Below are 16,556 nucleotides of genomic sequence, written 5' to 3' on the forward strand. Positions count from 1 at the left end.
TGTCCCCCTTTGTAAAATCTTCTGTATGTTTTTTTTCTGCCTCCCTTTGGATTAAATATAAAATGTAATAGTTCTGTTTCTTTTGCTTTGTAATCATTCCTCTCCTGAAGCCATATACGCTACCTATAAGGCGTCCAATCGGCCTGTATTTAAAACTGATTGGTGGTGGAAGCTAATATTCTTTCTTGGGTTATCGTGAAGTGGCAGCGGTCGTACGAGGGTGTATACATATATTCCATGTGTTGGAAGGTGGTGTGTATGACGTACGCTCACTGCTAGCTTGCCGATAACTGCTTAGTGAGAACAGCCTGCAGCCTCCTATATTGATCGTTGGCCAATTGTGCAATTGTCCGGATGATAGGGGGCAGCAGAGAGTTGTTTGCTCCAGAGATCACAGTGGGTGGTCTCTGTGAGTAATCGGGATTGTGTGAAATCCCTGACAGGGGGCAAGGGCCATTTCACTTTTCCAGAGCCTTTGTGCTACTAGTAACGTGGCAGCCCCCTATATTTCCGTTTACAGATGATGGATCTGTGTGGGGGACTTGCTTTTTTTGTGGATTGAGTCGAAGCTTCTATTGTTATTAGTGATGAGCGAGCACTAAAATGCTCAGGTCCCCGATGCTTGGGTCGAGCAAATCGTAATGCTTGGGTGCTCGACCCGAGCAATGAGCCCAATGTAACTCTATGGGAAACTCGAGCATTTTCCCGGTGACCCCCCCAAAGGTCTACAGGTGGACTAAAAATTGCCATGAGAACAGTATTCAAATTACATGGGAACAGCATGGAGAAGACCCCTGGAATCATCTCTGACACCCTGGTCACTGCTGTGAACAATGTTGTCAGAGTATTACGCCACTTTTACAATCTCACAATAAAAAACATACAAAAATGAAGGCAAAATGGATTTTCCTGGAAAAAATGTCAAGGGACATTGTATAATATTGACTTGTGTATAAGGTAAAATAAATATACAAAAATAAAAATGCTCCTCCACACCTTGGGCTATGTTCACATGTAGCGTTTTTAATGCATTTTTGCACTTTTACATTGCTTTCAACGGTGAAAAATACATTCACCAGTAAATGTCATTTTAACATTTTATTACCTTATCTGGTCATGTGGTGTGTGAGACATCATCAGACACATCCTGTTTCATTTATGAAGGAGGAACTCTGAAAGTCACAAAGCCTATTTTTACAGGGTCGGCAGTCGGCCCTCGCTATTGTTAGAGGGCCATCAGCTGCTTTGTTGTTCCCATTATTAAGGAGCGGGTTCCCTATACTGTTATTGCGTATGCAATGACTTCAGGGCCTGCCCAAAATTTGGAAAAAACCCATTACCAATTTGAAGACACAAAGGAGGGTCTCAGTTAAAAAATGTTCCCATTATAAAGGAGCGGTTCTCCTATACTGTTATTATGTATGCAGTGACTTCAAGGCCTGCCCAAAGTTTGAAAAAACCCCAATACCAATTTGAGGACACAGAGGAGGGCCTCAATTAAAAAAAAATTCCCATTAAAAAGGAGCGGGTCTCCTATACTGTTATTGCGTATGCAGTGACTGTAAGGCCTGCCCAAAATTTGGAAAAACCCCAATACCAATTTGAAGACACATAGAGGAGGGCCTCAGTTAAAACAATGTTCCCATTATAAAGGAGCGGTTCTCCTATACTGTTATTGTGTAAGCAGTGACTTCAAGGACTGCCCAAATTTTGGAAAAACCCCAATACACCTTTGAACAGACATAGAGGAGGGCCTCATTTAAAAAAATAACTTCCCATTATTAAGGAGTGGGCCTCCTATACTGTTTTTGCGTATGCAGTGACTGCATAGCCTGCCCAAAATTTTGAAAAACCCCAATACACCTTTGAAGAGACATAGAGGAGGGCCTCAGTAAAAAAAATGTTCCCATTATAAAGGAATGGGTCTCCTATAGTGGTAATGCCCATGCTGTGACTGCAAGGGCTGCCAAAAAATTGGACGCACTCCAATACCCCTTTGAAGAGATGTACAGGAGGTCCTCATTAAAAAAAAAGTTCCCATTATAAAGGACTGGGCATCCTATAGTGGAAATTTCGATGCAGTGACTGCAAGGGCTGCCAAAAAATTGGACGTACTCCAATAACCCTTTGAAGAGACGTACAGGTGGTCCTCATTAAAACAATTGCTACCATTGTTAAGGACTGGGTCTCCTGCACAGGTAATGCCCATGGACTAAGTGCATGGGCTGAAAAACATTTACCCCTGGGGGGTATACATGAGCATACTGTATAACATACAGAATGTCAGAGGTAGGCCTCTAAAAATATTTCCTACAGGCATCATAAACACCCTTACAAAAAAATTATGTGGGTGTTGCATCACGGTCACCCTGGTGATATGGTGGTGGAGGATGAGGAGAAGGAGAAGGAGGAGGACAACAGAAAATAGAAAAAAATCAGGAAGCGTATATGTAGCACCCTGAGGATTCGGCTGCTACAGGGGTATTGCACCTCAACCCAGAGGTGTGATATTCCACTCCCGGGTAAGGATGGAGTGTGGAACTGAGCCCAGAAAGCTGCATGCACTACACACATCCCATTTCCGAGGAACAGACCAACGGTACTCCCACTTAGAAATGTGCAGGTACGACCGAGTCTGTTCCTGGCTGGAGTGGGAGGGGGGTGGTACATCCCAGTAGTGTAGGGGCAGATAGGGGGAGCAGCCTGGGTAAAGATAGGAGCTCATTGGGTGCTGGTCACCTGAGCTCACACATAGAGGGAGTATTTAAGGTGGGCACCATCTAAGATCAGGGTCAGTCTGCCACAGACAGTCAGTCTGTCAGTCTTTGCAGAGGAGGTCAGTCTGTCAGTCTTTGCAGAGTCAGAGGAAGAGAGCAGAGAGCAGAGAAGCCCCAGAGAGAGAGAGGAGAAAGAAAGAGAGACCCAGAGGGGGAAACAAGAAAAGGACTCTGAGAACCCAAAGTCCATCATCGGGGGAAGAGTTGGCAATAGGGTACCGGATCCCAAACTGGTGGGGGCTTAAGCACACCCCAGCCAGAGACCGGAGGCCGTGGGCAGGATCTGCCACGGCCACCCACCACATCTACCCTGAAGGCAAACCACATGTAGGGTCAGGGAACCCAAGGCCAAGGGTCTCCCAACAGAAGGCCCGAGGGAGCTGGACCTAGGTGGATCCCTGGTGGGGACGGCCAGAAGAAGGGACAAGAAGGAGGGCTCAGGGTCACGCTCCGGACTTGCTTGGGGGTTGGCTGAATCCAGGACCTGGTGGACGCAGCACGGCTCGGGTGGTCACTTGAAGCTGGAGTGACCGGAACATCAGCAGTAAGTAAATACCCTAAACTGCACAACCCGACTCTGTCTTTAATTACCATCTATGCTGCACCACCACAACCCCCATCCTCTGCACCTGACCCCCTGAGGCTATACCCCACCCGTTGGGGGTTATACTATCAAAAGCTGCACCAACACCATCAGCCTCAGCGGACCCTGCTGCAGCGGCGGCCGTAGTGACCGCAATACAACGGGTGGCGTAGTCGACATAAAGAACTTTATAACATCTGTAGGACTGCCACACACTCTGAGCTTGACACCCTGGGCACGGACCGGGTCACAGCCACTCGGAGACTACAACCCCCATCTGATCCGGCTCCGGGTATTCCCCTAAAGAATATGGCCCAGGGGGCGCGTCATATACCCATGTTAGGATGTGAAGAGGTGCATGGGAATAGACCCCCCCAAAAAAATCCACTGGATTTGACTTTATGTTTTGCTGCTATCATCCGGTGGTGATGAGAAGTCTGGCCCAATCCAGCCCTTGTTCATTTTGATAAGAGTCGGTATGTCAGCATTTTCATTTGGCAGGCGGATGCGCTTATCAGTTATAATTCCACCAGCGGCACTAAAAACCCGCTCTGATAAAATGCTAACTTCAGGCAGGCCAGGACCTCCAAGGCATAGAGAGCCAGTTCATTCCACATGTCCAGCTTGGATACCCAATAATTATAAGGCACAGAGGAATCACGGAGGACATTGGAACGGTTGGCAAGGAAGTCCTTCACCATCTTCCAAAACTTTTCCCTCCTTGTCAGAGTACCCCGCGCATCAGGGCCTGTCCGCTGGGAGGGTCTGAGAAAACTGTTCCACACCTACGACAGTGTTCCCCTACCTCTGCTGCATCGTATTTGTGTCTCACTCGCCTGTACTCCTTGGTTGTCCAAGGAACTATGATCTCTGCTGCCAGCGTTTTCAGATGGGAATTTTTTTTAATAATTCCGTAGCAAGGGCCTAATGGTACTGCAACATTTTACTAGACCTCTCTGCCACGGGAAGGAGAGATAAAAAGTTCTCCTTGTAGCATGGGTCCAGAAGTGTGACCAATCAGTAATTACTGTCGGTCAAAATGCATACAACGCGAGGGTCACGGGAAAGGCAGAGGAACATAAAGTCAGCCATGTGTGCCAGACTGCCAGCAGCCAAGTCTTCCCTATCCTGACCAAGAGGACGACTGTCCATGCTCTCCTCCTCCTCTCTTTCCTCAGGCCATCCACGCTGAACAGACTGTATGAATATTGTGTGGTTAGTACCATCTGTAGCCCAGGAAACCAGCTCCTGTTCCTCCCCTTCCTCTTCCTCCTCCTCCTCATTAGCACCCAATCCATGTTGGGATGAGATGAGGCTGGGCTGTGTGGCATCACCCTTTATGGTTCCCTGCTCCATCTAATCGTGCTGCGCCTGTAATGCATCCTCTTTAATTGTCGGCAGCAAGCGTTTCAGGAGACAGAGAAGCGGAATGGTGATGCTAATTATGGCATCATCACCGCTCACCATCTTGGTGGAGTCCTCAAAGTTTTGGAGGACAGCGCAGATGTCAGACATCCATGCCCACTCATCAGCTGTTATGTGCGGAGGTTGACCTGAATTCCAATGGGCGTGTTGAAGCTGGTACTCAACAACTGCCCTCTGCTGCTCACAAATCCTTCCCAACATCTGCAAGGTTGAGTTCCAACGCGTGGTGACATCGCACTTCAGTCGGTGAGCTGGAATCTGCAAACGCTGCTCAAGCACTGCCAGGGTGACAGCCACAGACCTGCCTGCTCTGTTACAGCTGTCAACAACTCTTCAGAGGTGTGTGGTTTGTCCCCTAAGCATATTAACTTCAGCAGTGCCTGTTGCCGCTTGGCCGAGGCAGTGCTGCAGTGATTCCAGCTTCTGACTGATGTGGTCATTTCGGAGATGGAGGCTGAGGAGGAGGAAGTGCAGGAGCTGTAGAATGTGGGGCAACCCTGTTTGACCCAGGCCCGTAATCCTCGGCATCGGGAGGACGTGTTTCATCCCAGGGTCAGACTGGTTCCCGGCTTCCACTATATTAACCCACAGTGCCATCAGCGAGATGTACCGTCCCTGGCCATAAGCATTTGTCCACGTGTCCGTGGTTAGGTGGAACTCCCCAGTAATTGCATTGTTGAGGGTACGGCTAATGTTCTGGGACACGTGCTTGTGTAATGCGGGGACCGCACGCCGGAAGAAATAGTGGCGGCTGGGGACCGAGTACCGAGGGACGGCCGCCGCCATCAGGTTGTGGAAAGCTTCCGTCTCCATAAGCCTAAAAGGCAACATTTCGAGCTCAAGCAATCGCGAAATGTGTGAATTTAATAGTGTGGCCTGTGGGGCGTTTGCTGCATATTTGCACTTGCATTTCAAGGACTGGGATAGGGACAACTGAACACTGCGCTGGGACATGGAAGTGGAAGGTCACGTTGATGGTTGCACTTGTGCAATGACAGGTGCAAGGCGGGAGGCATCTTCGCCTGCGCCATGGACAGGGGATTGGCAGTGGTGTTGGCAAGGTAAAATATATATATTATAGAAAATAAATTAGTTTCTTTTAATAGATTACCTAATCAGTGTGAATCAATATAGAGATGATGGAATAATCTATGTGTATGTATGTATGCAAATGTGTATATGCACATGGATTATGTTAATAGTTAATGAATATATAACTAACAGTTACTATTCTTATTGTAGAAATGATTTCCTGGGAATGACGTATGCATATGCATGGCTGATAGCAGAGAGATTCATGTCGAGTTGGCAAAGAGAGTGCTGAGAGATGAACTCACCCCCTCCCATCGGAATTCCTAATGCATTACTCAGACCAAGGGATCCATAGATGAGCAAATTACAGTGTGCCGAGTTATCAGAAAAGAGCAATAAATTTTACTAATCCCACCTAGAAGGAAAATACTATTTAACACCATGTCTACGTAATAAAATATGCCATTTTGCGTGGTTCAGTCTCTGAGTGAAGTTTTTCAACCAGATTAGCAGATTTGGTTAATTAGCTTCTCTGCTTCTCTTCTCACTCTGACATCTTTAATTTGGAGGAGAGAAGTTACCTAGTGTATATTAAATTGGTGAAACCTCCACAGTGTCACCCGTAGACATTCTTTCTGGACCCTGGCGTTCGGCCCACCTAGTCGGGTGCTTTGCTGTCATGAGCCTGAGCATGCTGGTGGTGGTCAGGCTGGTAGTTTTCAGGCCCCTGCTGATGCAGGCCTGGCAGATGTTGCAAATGGCTTTTTTGGGGTTACCTGGACAGTCTTTAAAAAAAGAGCCAGACTCTGGAAGACCTAACAGTTGGACTGGCAACTTCCGTCAAGTTGGTAGTCCGGGGAACAGTTGCCCACCTTGTGTCTGTGGCCACTCACTGCTTGTTCCTGCCTGTTGTGGTGCTACGCTGTCCTCGCTATGCAGGTCACCTTGCCAGGTTGGGTCAGTGACTTCACCACCTCGTCTTCCACGTACGCACTCTGGGCCTCCTCTTGACTTGCTGGCAATTGATAAAGACCGGCGAACGGTTGAAACGTTGTAATCTGGCGGAATAAACTACAATTTTGATACCTTGAACACCCTGGATTGGATGCTGTTTTTCCTTTTATATGCTGCAATTTTTCCAAGTTGGTTCCTTAGGGTCAACGGGCGTCCATTTTGCTGAGTGCTGTCAGTTCCTTTTTCTTTGGACATTGCTGGCAATTGTGTCTCATCATCATCATCAACATCCACCTCTTGCGACAGTAATTTCACTTTCCCACCGTTACTTTTGTGTGACCGCGGCTGCTCAAATATTTGGGCATCGCTACATGTGATCTCCTCTGGCCCCGCTTGAAGCTGGCCGGGCGAGAGGACCGAATCTATAAATGGAAAAGTGAACAGCTGTACGGAGTGTCCAAGTGTGGGATCAGTTGTCACCGGGCACTCGGCATGGTTGGAGGAAGGAGGATCGGGGTGAGGAATATGTGGTCCAGACTCACGGCTACTGAGACTTGACCGTGTGGAAAATAGGGTGGTGGTGGTGGCTAAGTGACTGGGAGCATTATCCGCTATCCAACCAACAACCTTATCACACTGATCTGGCTTCAAGAGTGGTGTTCTGCGGTCCCCTAATAATTGGGACAGGAAGGTAGTTCGACATGATGTGGGTGTATGTTGTGCTCCCTCAGCATGCAGTTTCATCTTGCCCACGGCCTCGGCCTCTGCATGCATCATCACCATCACCATCACGTCCACTTCCCCGTCCCTTGCTATGCGCTTTTACCATTTTAAATGGAGTGTAATTTTTGGCCCGCTCCACAAAATGTCTATATTATTACCGCAGTAATATGCGATCACGTGTGACGACCACGGTTTTAGGCTGTGGCCTTGAAGTATAGCATTGGTCAGCGACCAAGTGCGAATAGGTTCAACAAAACAGAGCTGGCTGACTTTAAATGGAGGATAATATTTTTGGCACACTCCACAAAATATCACAATTACTACCACAATAATATGGAATTACGTCTGATGATAGAAATGTTCCTCTGCTTACACAACACAGTAATGCGAATAAAATCAAAAAAATCTGCCTGTATTCTGCTAACAAGCAAATGGAGCAGTAAAATGGTGTACTGTATTTCTTTTTAAGCAAATAATCGGAATTAGGAGCAAAAAAAAATAGCCCTGATATGTAGGGCTATGGATATCTGTAACAGCAGCAGCAGCAGCAGACAGAACGTGCAAATGACTCTATTGTGCCGTATACACTGTCCACAAACCCTACCTGCCTAACTCCTGCTATCACCACTGAATATATGCAGCTGGATTAGTCATCAGAAGGACTGTTAATTCAGATGGATATATAGATATATATATATATATATATATATATATATATATACATATATACATACACACACACACACATATATATATATATACACACACACACACATACAGTACAGACCAAAAGTTTGGACACACCTTCTCATTTAAAGATTTTTCTGTATTTTCATGACTATGAAAATTGTACATTCACACTGAAGGCATCAAAACTATGAATTACCACATGTGGAATTATATACTTAACAAAAAAGTGTGAAACAACTGAAAATATGTCTTATATTCTAGGTTCTTCAAAGTAGCCACCTTTTGCTTTGATGACTGCTTTGCACACTCTGGGCATTCTCTTGATGAGCTTCAAGAGGTAGTCACCGGAAATGGTCTTCCAACAATCTTGAAGGAGTTCCCAGAGATGCTTAGCACTTGTTGGCCCTTTTGCCTTCACTCTGGGGTCCAGCTCACCCCAAACCATCTCGATTGGGTTCAGGTCTGGTAACTGTGGAGGCCAGGTCATCTTGCGTAGCACCCCATCACTCTCCTTCTTGGTCAAATAGCCCTTACACAGACTGGAGGTGTGTTTGGGGTCCTTGTCCTGTTGAAAAATGAATGATGGTCCAACTAAACGCAAACCGGATGGAATAGCATGCCGCTGCAACATGATGTGGTAGCCATGCTGGTTCAGTATGCCTTCAATTTTGAATAAAACCCCAACAGTGTCACCAGCAAAGCACCCCCACACCATCACACCTCCTTCTCCATGCTTCATGGTGGGAACCAAGCATGTAGAGTCCATCCGTTCACCTTTTCTGCGCCGCACAAAGACACGGTGGTTGGAACCAAAGATCTCAAATTTGGACTCATCAGACCAAAGCACAAATTTCCACTGGTCTAATGTCCATTCATTGTGTTCTTTAGCCCAAACAAATCTCTTCTGCTTGTTGCCTGTCCTTAGCAGTAGTTTCCTAGCAGCTATTTTACCATGAAGGCCTGCTGCACAAAGTTTCCTCTTAACAGTTGTTGTAGAGATGTGTCTGCTGCTAGAACTCTGTGTGGCATTGACCTGGTCTCTAATCTGAGCTGCTGTTAACCTGCGATTTCTGAGGCTGGTGACTCGGATAAACTTATCCTCAGAAGCAGAGGTGACTCTTGGTCTTCCTTTCCTGGGGCGGTCCTCATGTGAGCCAGTTTCTTTGTAGCGCTTGTTGGTTTTTGCAACTGCACTTGGGGACACTTTCAAAGTATGCCCAATTTTTCGGACTGACTGACCTTCATTTCTTAAAGTAATGATGGCCACTCGTTTTTCTTTACTTAGAATTTGTATTATGGCAGGAAAAAAGCAGCTAACAGTCTATTTAGCAGGACTATCAGCTGTGTATCCACCTGACTTCTGCATAACATAACTGATGGTCCCAACCCCATTTATAAGGCAAGAAATTCCACTTATTAAACCTGACAGGGCACACCTGTGAAGTGAAAACCATTTCCGGTGATTACCTCTTGAAGCTCATCAAGAGAATGCCAAGAGTGTGCAAAGCAGTCATCAAAGTAAAAGGTGGCTACTTTGAAGAACCTAGAATATAAGACATATTTTCAGTTGTTTAACACTTTTTTGTTAAGTATATAATTCCACATGTGTTAATTCATAGTTTTGATGCCTTCAGTGTATATATATATATATACAGTACAGACCAAAAGTTTGGACACACCTTCTCATTTAAAGATTTTTCTGTATTTTCATGACTTTGAACATTGTATATTCACACTGAAGGCATCAAAACTATGAATTAACACATGTGGAATTATATACTTAACAAAAAAGTGTTAAACAACTGAAAATAGGTCTTATATTCTAGGTTCTTCAAAGTAGCCACCTTTTACTTTGATGACTGCTTTGCACACTCTTGGCATTCTCTTGATGAGCTTCAAGAGGTAGGCACCAGAAATGGTTTTCACTTCACAGGTGTGCTCTGTCAGGTTTAATAAGTGGGATTTCTTGCCTTATAAATGGGGTTGGGACCATCAGTTGTGTTGTGCAGAAGTCCGGTGGATACACAGCTGATAGTCCTACTGAATAGACTGTTAGAATTTGTATTACGGCAAGAAAAAAGCAGGTAAGTAAAGAAAAATGAGTGGCCATCATTACTTTAAGAAATGAAGGTCAGTCAGTCTGAAAAATTGGGCAAACTTTGAAAGTGTCCCCAAGTGCAGTTGCAAAAACCAACAAGCGCTACAAAGAAACTGGCTCACATGAGGACCGCCCCAGGAAAGGAAGACCAAGAGTCACCTCTGCTTCTGAGGATAAGTTTATCCGAGTCACCAGCCTCAGAAATCGCAGGTTAACAGCAGCTCAGATTAGAGACCAGGTCAATGCCACACAGAGTTCTAGCAGCAGACACATCTCTACAACAACTGTTAAGAGGAGACTTTGTGCAGCAGGCCTTCATGGTAAAATAGCTGCTAGGAAACCACTGCTAAGGACAGGCAACAAGCAGAAGAGACTTGTTTGGGCTGAAGAACACAAGGAATGGACATTAGACCAGTGGAAATCTGTGCTTTGGTCTGATGAGTCCAAATTTGAGATCTTTGGTTCCAACCACCGTGTCTTTGTGCGACGCAGAAAAGGTGAACGGATGGACTCTACATGCCTGGTTCCCACCGTGAAGCATGGAGGAGGAGGTGTGATGGTGTGGGGGGGGCCTTGCTGGTGATACTGTTGGAGATTTATTCAAAATTGAAGGCATACTGAACCAGCATGGCTACCACAGCATCTTGCAGCGGCATGCTATTCCATCCGGCTTGTGTTTAGTTGGACCATCATTTATTTTTCAACAGGACAATGACCCCAAACACACCTCCAGGCTGTGTAAGGGCTATTTGACCAAGAAGGAGAGTGATGGGGTGCTACGCCAGATGACCTGGCCTCCACAGACACAAGACCTGAACCCAATCGAGATGGTTTGGGGTGAGCTGGACCGCAGAGTGAAGGCAAAAGGACCAACAAGTGCTAAGCATCTCTGGGAACTCCTTCAAGATTGTTGTAAGACCATTTCCGGTGACTACCTCTTGAAGCTCATCAAGAGAATGCCAAGAGTGTGCAAAGCAGTCATCAAAGCAAAAGGTGGCTACTTTGAAGAACCTAGAATATAAGACATATTTTCAGTTGTTTCACACTTTTTTGTTAAGTATATAATTCCACATGTGGTAATTCATAGTTTTGATGCCTTCAGTGTGAATGTACAATTTTCATAGTTATGAAAATACAGAAAAATCTTTAAATGAGAAGGTGTGTCCAAACTTTTGGTCTGTACTGTATGTTGTGGAATACTAACTATAAACAAGCTAATCTCTCCCTAGCTCAGCAGCAGCTCCTCTCCCGACACTGTCTGATCCGGAGTGACTGTGACGAGCATGGCGGTGCCAGGTCAGATATAGACCTGATGATGCTGTGCGGCCAGCCAATCACTGTAATGCTCACAACCAACATGGCTACGACATTACAGTGCGTGGCAGACAAACCCTGCATGGTCATTGGCTCTCTAAAGAGCACCAAACATGCAGGGAGTAGACCCAAGCTCCCGCTGAGCAACCCCGGAAATACTCGGTGAGCACCGAGCATCTCGAGAACAGTTTTTTGCGGGATGAGTTGACGTTGTTATTGGTGCCATTTTCAGGCACGTGACATCTTTTGATCGCTTTCTATTCCGATTTTTGGGAGGCAGAATGAATAAAAACCAACAATTCAGGAATTGTATTTTGTTTTGTTTTTTTTTATACCGTTCCGCATGTGGTAAAATTGATAAGGCAGCTTTATTCTTCGGGTCAGTACGTTTACAGCGGTACCACATTTATATTATTTTTTTATATTTGGGCGCTTTTACACAATAAAAGCTATTTTATAGAAAAAAATATTTTTTGCATCACTTTATTCTGAGAGCTATAGCTTTTTTATTTTTCGGCTGATGGAGCTGTATGGCGGCTTGTTTTTTGCGGGACAAGATGACGCTTTCAGCGGTACCATTTTTATTTACATTAGTCTTTTTGATCGCGTTTTATTCCACTTTTTGTTCAGCAGTATGATGATAAAGCATCGTTTTTTGCTTTGTTTTTTTTTTTTGTTTGCTTTTTTTACCATGGTCACTTAATGGGTTAACTAGAGAGACAATTTTATAGGTCAGGTTGTTCCGGACGCGTCGGTACCAAATATGTGTACTTTTATTGTTTCTTTTCATAATAATATTTATTTGTGGGTACAATATATATATATATATATATATACATATATATATATTTTTTTTTTTTATTTATTTATTTTTTTTTTTAATTATTATTATTTTGAGATTTTTTAAAATATTTTTGCAACTTTTTTTTAAAAAATTTTTTCACTTTTTTACTTAGTCCCACTATGGGACTTTCACTTTCTGCAGTCTGATCGCTGCTACAAGGCACGGCAGTGCAGGATCAGCCCTGCAGACACAAGATGCACTGCACATGATCTAAACCAGTGTTCCCCAACTCCAGTCCTCAAGGCCCACCAACAGGTCAGGTTTTCAGGATCTCCTTAGTATTGCACAGGTGATGGAATTATTGCCTGTGCAGGTGATGGAATTATCACCTGTGCAATACTAAGGAAATCCTGAAAACATGACCTGTTGGTGGGCCTTGAGGACTGGAGTTGGGGAACCCTGATCTAAACTACCTTGCTAGTCTTGCCTTGTGACCTGGATGTCGACTCGTCATGACTACATCGGGTCACCATGGCAACTATCGGGACTCCGCGGTGAAGTCGCAGGGTCTCCGATCAAAGATCAGAGGGGCTTCTGTCCGTCTGCTCGCTCGCTAAATGCTGCGATTGCAGCATTTAGGGGGTTAAAGTGCTGGATGTCAGCTGTCAGAATCAGCTGACACCCGGCGGCGATCGCACGTACAGCATCTGTAAGCGCGCAATCACCGAGACGCATCCATATGTCCCTGGTCAATAAGTACCAGGGCACAGAGACGTGTGGATAGGTCTCACGTCAGATAGGGCTTAATATTGGGATTTTTGCCAGTTTTAAATTAACTCGTAAAGGTTACGTTTTAGGTCCACATTATATGCTGCATTTTTGAGATTTGTGGATTTGGCACAGTGGGGACCACAAAATAGACGGTTCCCCCTTTTTCTTTCTTTATTTACTCTCTGATTAATGCCCTCCTTGCCCTGGCTGAGGCTATTGGTGGGCGCCCTCTCTTGGCAGGTTTGTTGTGGTACCATTTGATAACAATGATTTGATGGTGCTCCGGGGATCATCAGAGATTGGGAGATTTTTTTATAACCCAACCCAGACTTGTACTTCTCAACAACTCTGTCCCTGACTTGTTTGGAGATCTCCTTGGTCTTCGTGGTGGTGTTTGGGGATCTCCTTGGTCTTTCTGGTGGTGTTTGGGGATCTCCTTGGTCTTCCTGGTGGTGTTTGGGGATCTCCTTGGTCTTTCTGGTGGTGTTTGGGGATCTCCTTGGTCTTCCTGGTGGTGTTTGGGGATCTCCTTGGTCTTCCTGGTAGTGTTTAGGGATCTTCTTGGTCTTCCTGGTGGTGTTTAGGGATCTCATTGGTCTTCCTGGTGGTGTTTAGGGATCTCATTGGTCTTCCTGGTGGTGTTTGGAGATTTCCTTGGCCTTTCTGGTGGTATTTGGGGATCTCCTTGGCCTTCGTGGTGATGTTTGGAGATCACCTTCGTCTTCATGGTGTTGTTTGCTTAGTTTTGCCTCGTGTTAATGGTGTTGCAGCCTCTGTGGCCTTTCAGAAAGGTAAAGTGTATATACTGACAGACATGTGACATTAGATTGCACACAGGGGGCGTCCTGTCACTAAGCATGGGACTTATGAAGGGAATTGCTTGCTCCAGAAATATTTAAGGGCTTCATAGCAAAAGGGGTGAATACATATGCGCATGAAAATTTTTAGTTATTTCATCCCATACATTTAATTTATGCCTATATTTTTCTCACTTCACTAACTTTTTAAACTATTTAGTGCTGATGCATCACACACAAATGGGGTTACAGAAAGATTTACACACAGGTTGTAATGTAACAAAATGGGTAAAAGCCAAGGGGGTGAATACTTTCGCAAGTCGCTGTATGAGACGATACACAGCCCCCAGGGACAACCACAGAAGCCCCTTCTAATGTCGGCCAAGCCGGACGGTCCGCAGTCTGAAGGACAGTATGTTACACTGGGAGAAGCATATGAAGGGGCGATATCTGATTAGGACATGGCTGCTTCTACAGCACCTCCCTCCATGGACATGGTTGTCACCGGTGTTTCACATTGGACCGATTCTGGAATAGCAGCAACATGGACTGGAGTGAAGACTGAGGTGGCAGCCATGTTCTTTTTATCTCATGTTGTGCCTTTACCACAAAGCTGAGGTCGATCATCTGATGCCAATAAGCTGAGGCTCAGCAGCCCCATAATCGAGACATGGAAGTCACGCACCTGAGGACGGTGGGATACAGCTCTGCTGTGAAGAGGAACGCTGTAGTAAATGCAGCTTCCGAGAAACCTTTTCCCAAGATGGCTACCAGGGAGCGCCAAGGACCTGACAGCAACAACAACAACAGAGGTTAACGGAGACACGTGGGGGTATACAGGGTGACAGTGGTGAGGTGACAGGAGATGTGTGGGGGTATACAGGGTGACAGTGGTGAGGTGACAGGAGATGTGTGGGGGTATACAGGGTGACAGCAGTGAGGTGACAGGAGATGTGTGGGGGTATACGGGGTGACAGTAGTGAGATGACAGGAGATGTGTGGGGGTATACAGGGTGACAGCAGTGAGGTGACAGGAGATGTGTGGGGGTATACGGGGTGACAGTGGTGAGGTGACAGGAGACGTGTGGGGTTACACAGGGTGACAGCAGTGAGGTGACAAGAAAGAGATGTGTGGGGGTATACGGGGTGACAGTGGTGAGGTGACAGGAGACGTGTGGGGTTACACAGGGTGACAGCAGTGAGGTGACAGGAGATGTGTGGGGGTATATAGGGTGACAGCAGTGAGGTGACAGGAGATGTGTGGGGGTATACGGGGTGACAGCAGTGAGGTGACAGGAGATGTGGGGGGTATAGGGTGACAGCAGTGAGGTGACAGGAGATGTATCGGGGTATACGTGGTGACAGCAGTGAGGTGACAGGAGACGTGTGGTGGTATACGGGGTGACAGCGGTGAGGTGACAGGAGACATGTGGGGGTATACAGGGTGACGACAGTGAGGTGACAGGAGAAATGTGGGAGTATACGGGGTGACAGCAGTGAGGTGACAGGAGACATGTGGGGGTATACGGGGCGACAGCGGGAGATGACAGGAGATGTGTGGGGGTATACGGGGTGATGGTAGTGAGGTGACAGGAGACTGTGGGGGTATACGGGGTGACAGCAGTGAGGTGACAGGAGATGTGTGGGGGTATACGGGGTGATGGTGGTGAGGTGACAGGAGATGTGTGGGGGTATACGGGGTGATGGTAGTGAGGTGACAGGAGACTGTGGGGGTATACGGGGTGACAGCAGTGAGGTGACAGGAGACGTGTGGGGTATACGGGGTGATGGTGGTGAGGTGACAGGAGATGTGTGGGGGTATACGGGGTGATGGTAGTGAGGTGACAGGAGACTGTGGGGGTATACGGGGTGACAGCAGTGAGGTGACAGGAGATGTGTGTGGTATATGGGGTGACAGCAGTGAAGTGACAGGAGACGTGTGGGGGTATACAAGGTGACAGCGGGGAGGTGGCAGGAAATGTTTTTAGGATTTACGGGGTGACAGCCGTGAGCTGACTGGAGACGTGTGGGGGTATACGGGGTGACAGCAGTGAGGTGACATGAGATGTGTGTGGGTATACGGTGTGACAGTGCTGAGTACAGTTAGATTTGTAGGGGTATATGGGGTTATAGGTCACCTTGTGGCATGATGCACGTGAGTCCAATGCAGGTCGCAGTGATTATCAGGGACCCTCCTTGGCATCGCTTGCGTCCAATGCGGTCGAGCAGGAGGTATACGCCAATCTTCGCAGGGATCTCTATGGCGCCAAATATGAAGTGGGTGAGAAATGGACTGAGGTTGAATCCGCTGATGTGAAAACTGATGCCATAATAGCTGAATGCCACACCGAACCTGCAGGAAGTCAAAAGTTACCCACAATACCCGGCACAGGAGCACATGATGCCAGTAGGACACACGGACTGGACGCATTGTCTTGTGAGGAGACTGTTAGAAGGATCTGTCTGTGGCTGATGGCTCAGGAAGGCTACCTCCAACCAACTTGGCGCCAGCCACTCCGCTTAGCAGGTCCCAGACTTACAACGCGGCTCCCTGTCTTGCGGTCATGGACTCACTGCTGGTCAGAGGAGCGGGCTTGAGGCAAGATTG

At 46.5% G+C, this 16,556-nt stretch overlaps 1 protein-coding gene across 1 annotated transcript in view; it reads right to left on the reverse strand.

Annotated features, from left to right (window-relative positions):
* The window catches only part of SLC22A7 (solute carrier family 22 member 7), a 246,886-nt gene that overhangs the window by 90,384 nt on the left and 139,946 nt on the right, over nt 1-16,556 (reverse strand). The window contains exons 7-8 of the mRNA XM_073673276.1: nt 16,087-16,301; nt 14,634-14,736 (exon numbers count right to left, since the gene is read on the reverse strand). Coding sequence (XP_073529377.1) covers nt 14,634-14,736; nt 16,087-16,301 — 318 coding nt within the window. The remainder of the gene's footprint in view (nt 1-14,633; nt 14,737-16,086; nt 16,302-16,556) is intronic.

The sequence above is a fragment of the Phyllobates terribilis genome, unplaced genomic scaffold (assembly GCF_046119375.1).
Source record: "Phyllobates terribilis strain yellow unplaced genomic scaffold, ASM4611937v1 Scaffold_3__8_contigs__length_932513732, whole genome shotgun sequence".
NCBI lineage: Eukaryota > Metazoa > Chordata > Amphibia > Anura > Dendrobatidae > Phyllobates > Phyllobates terribilis.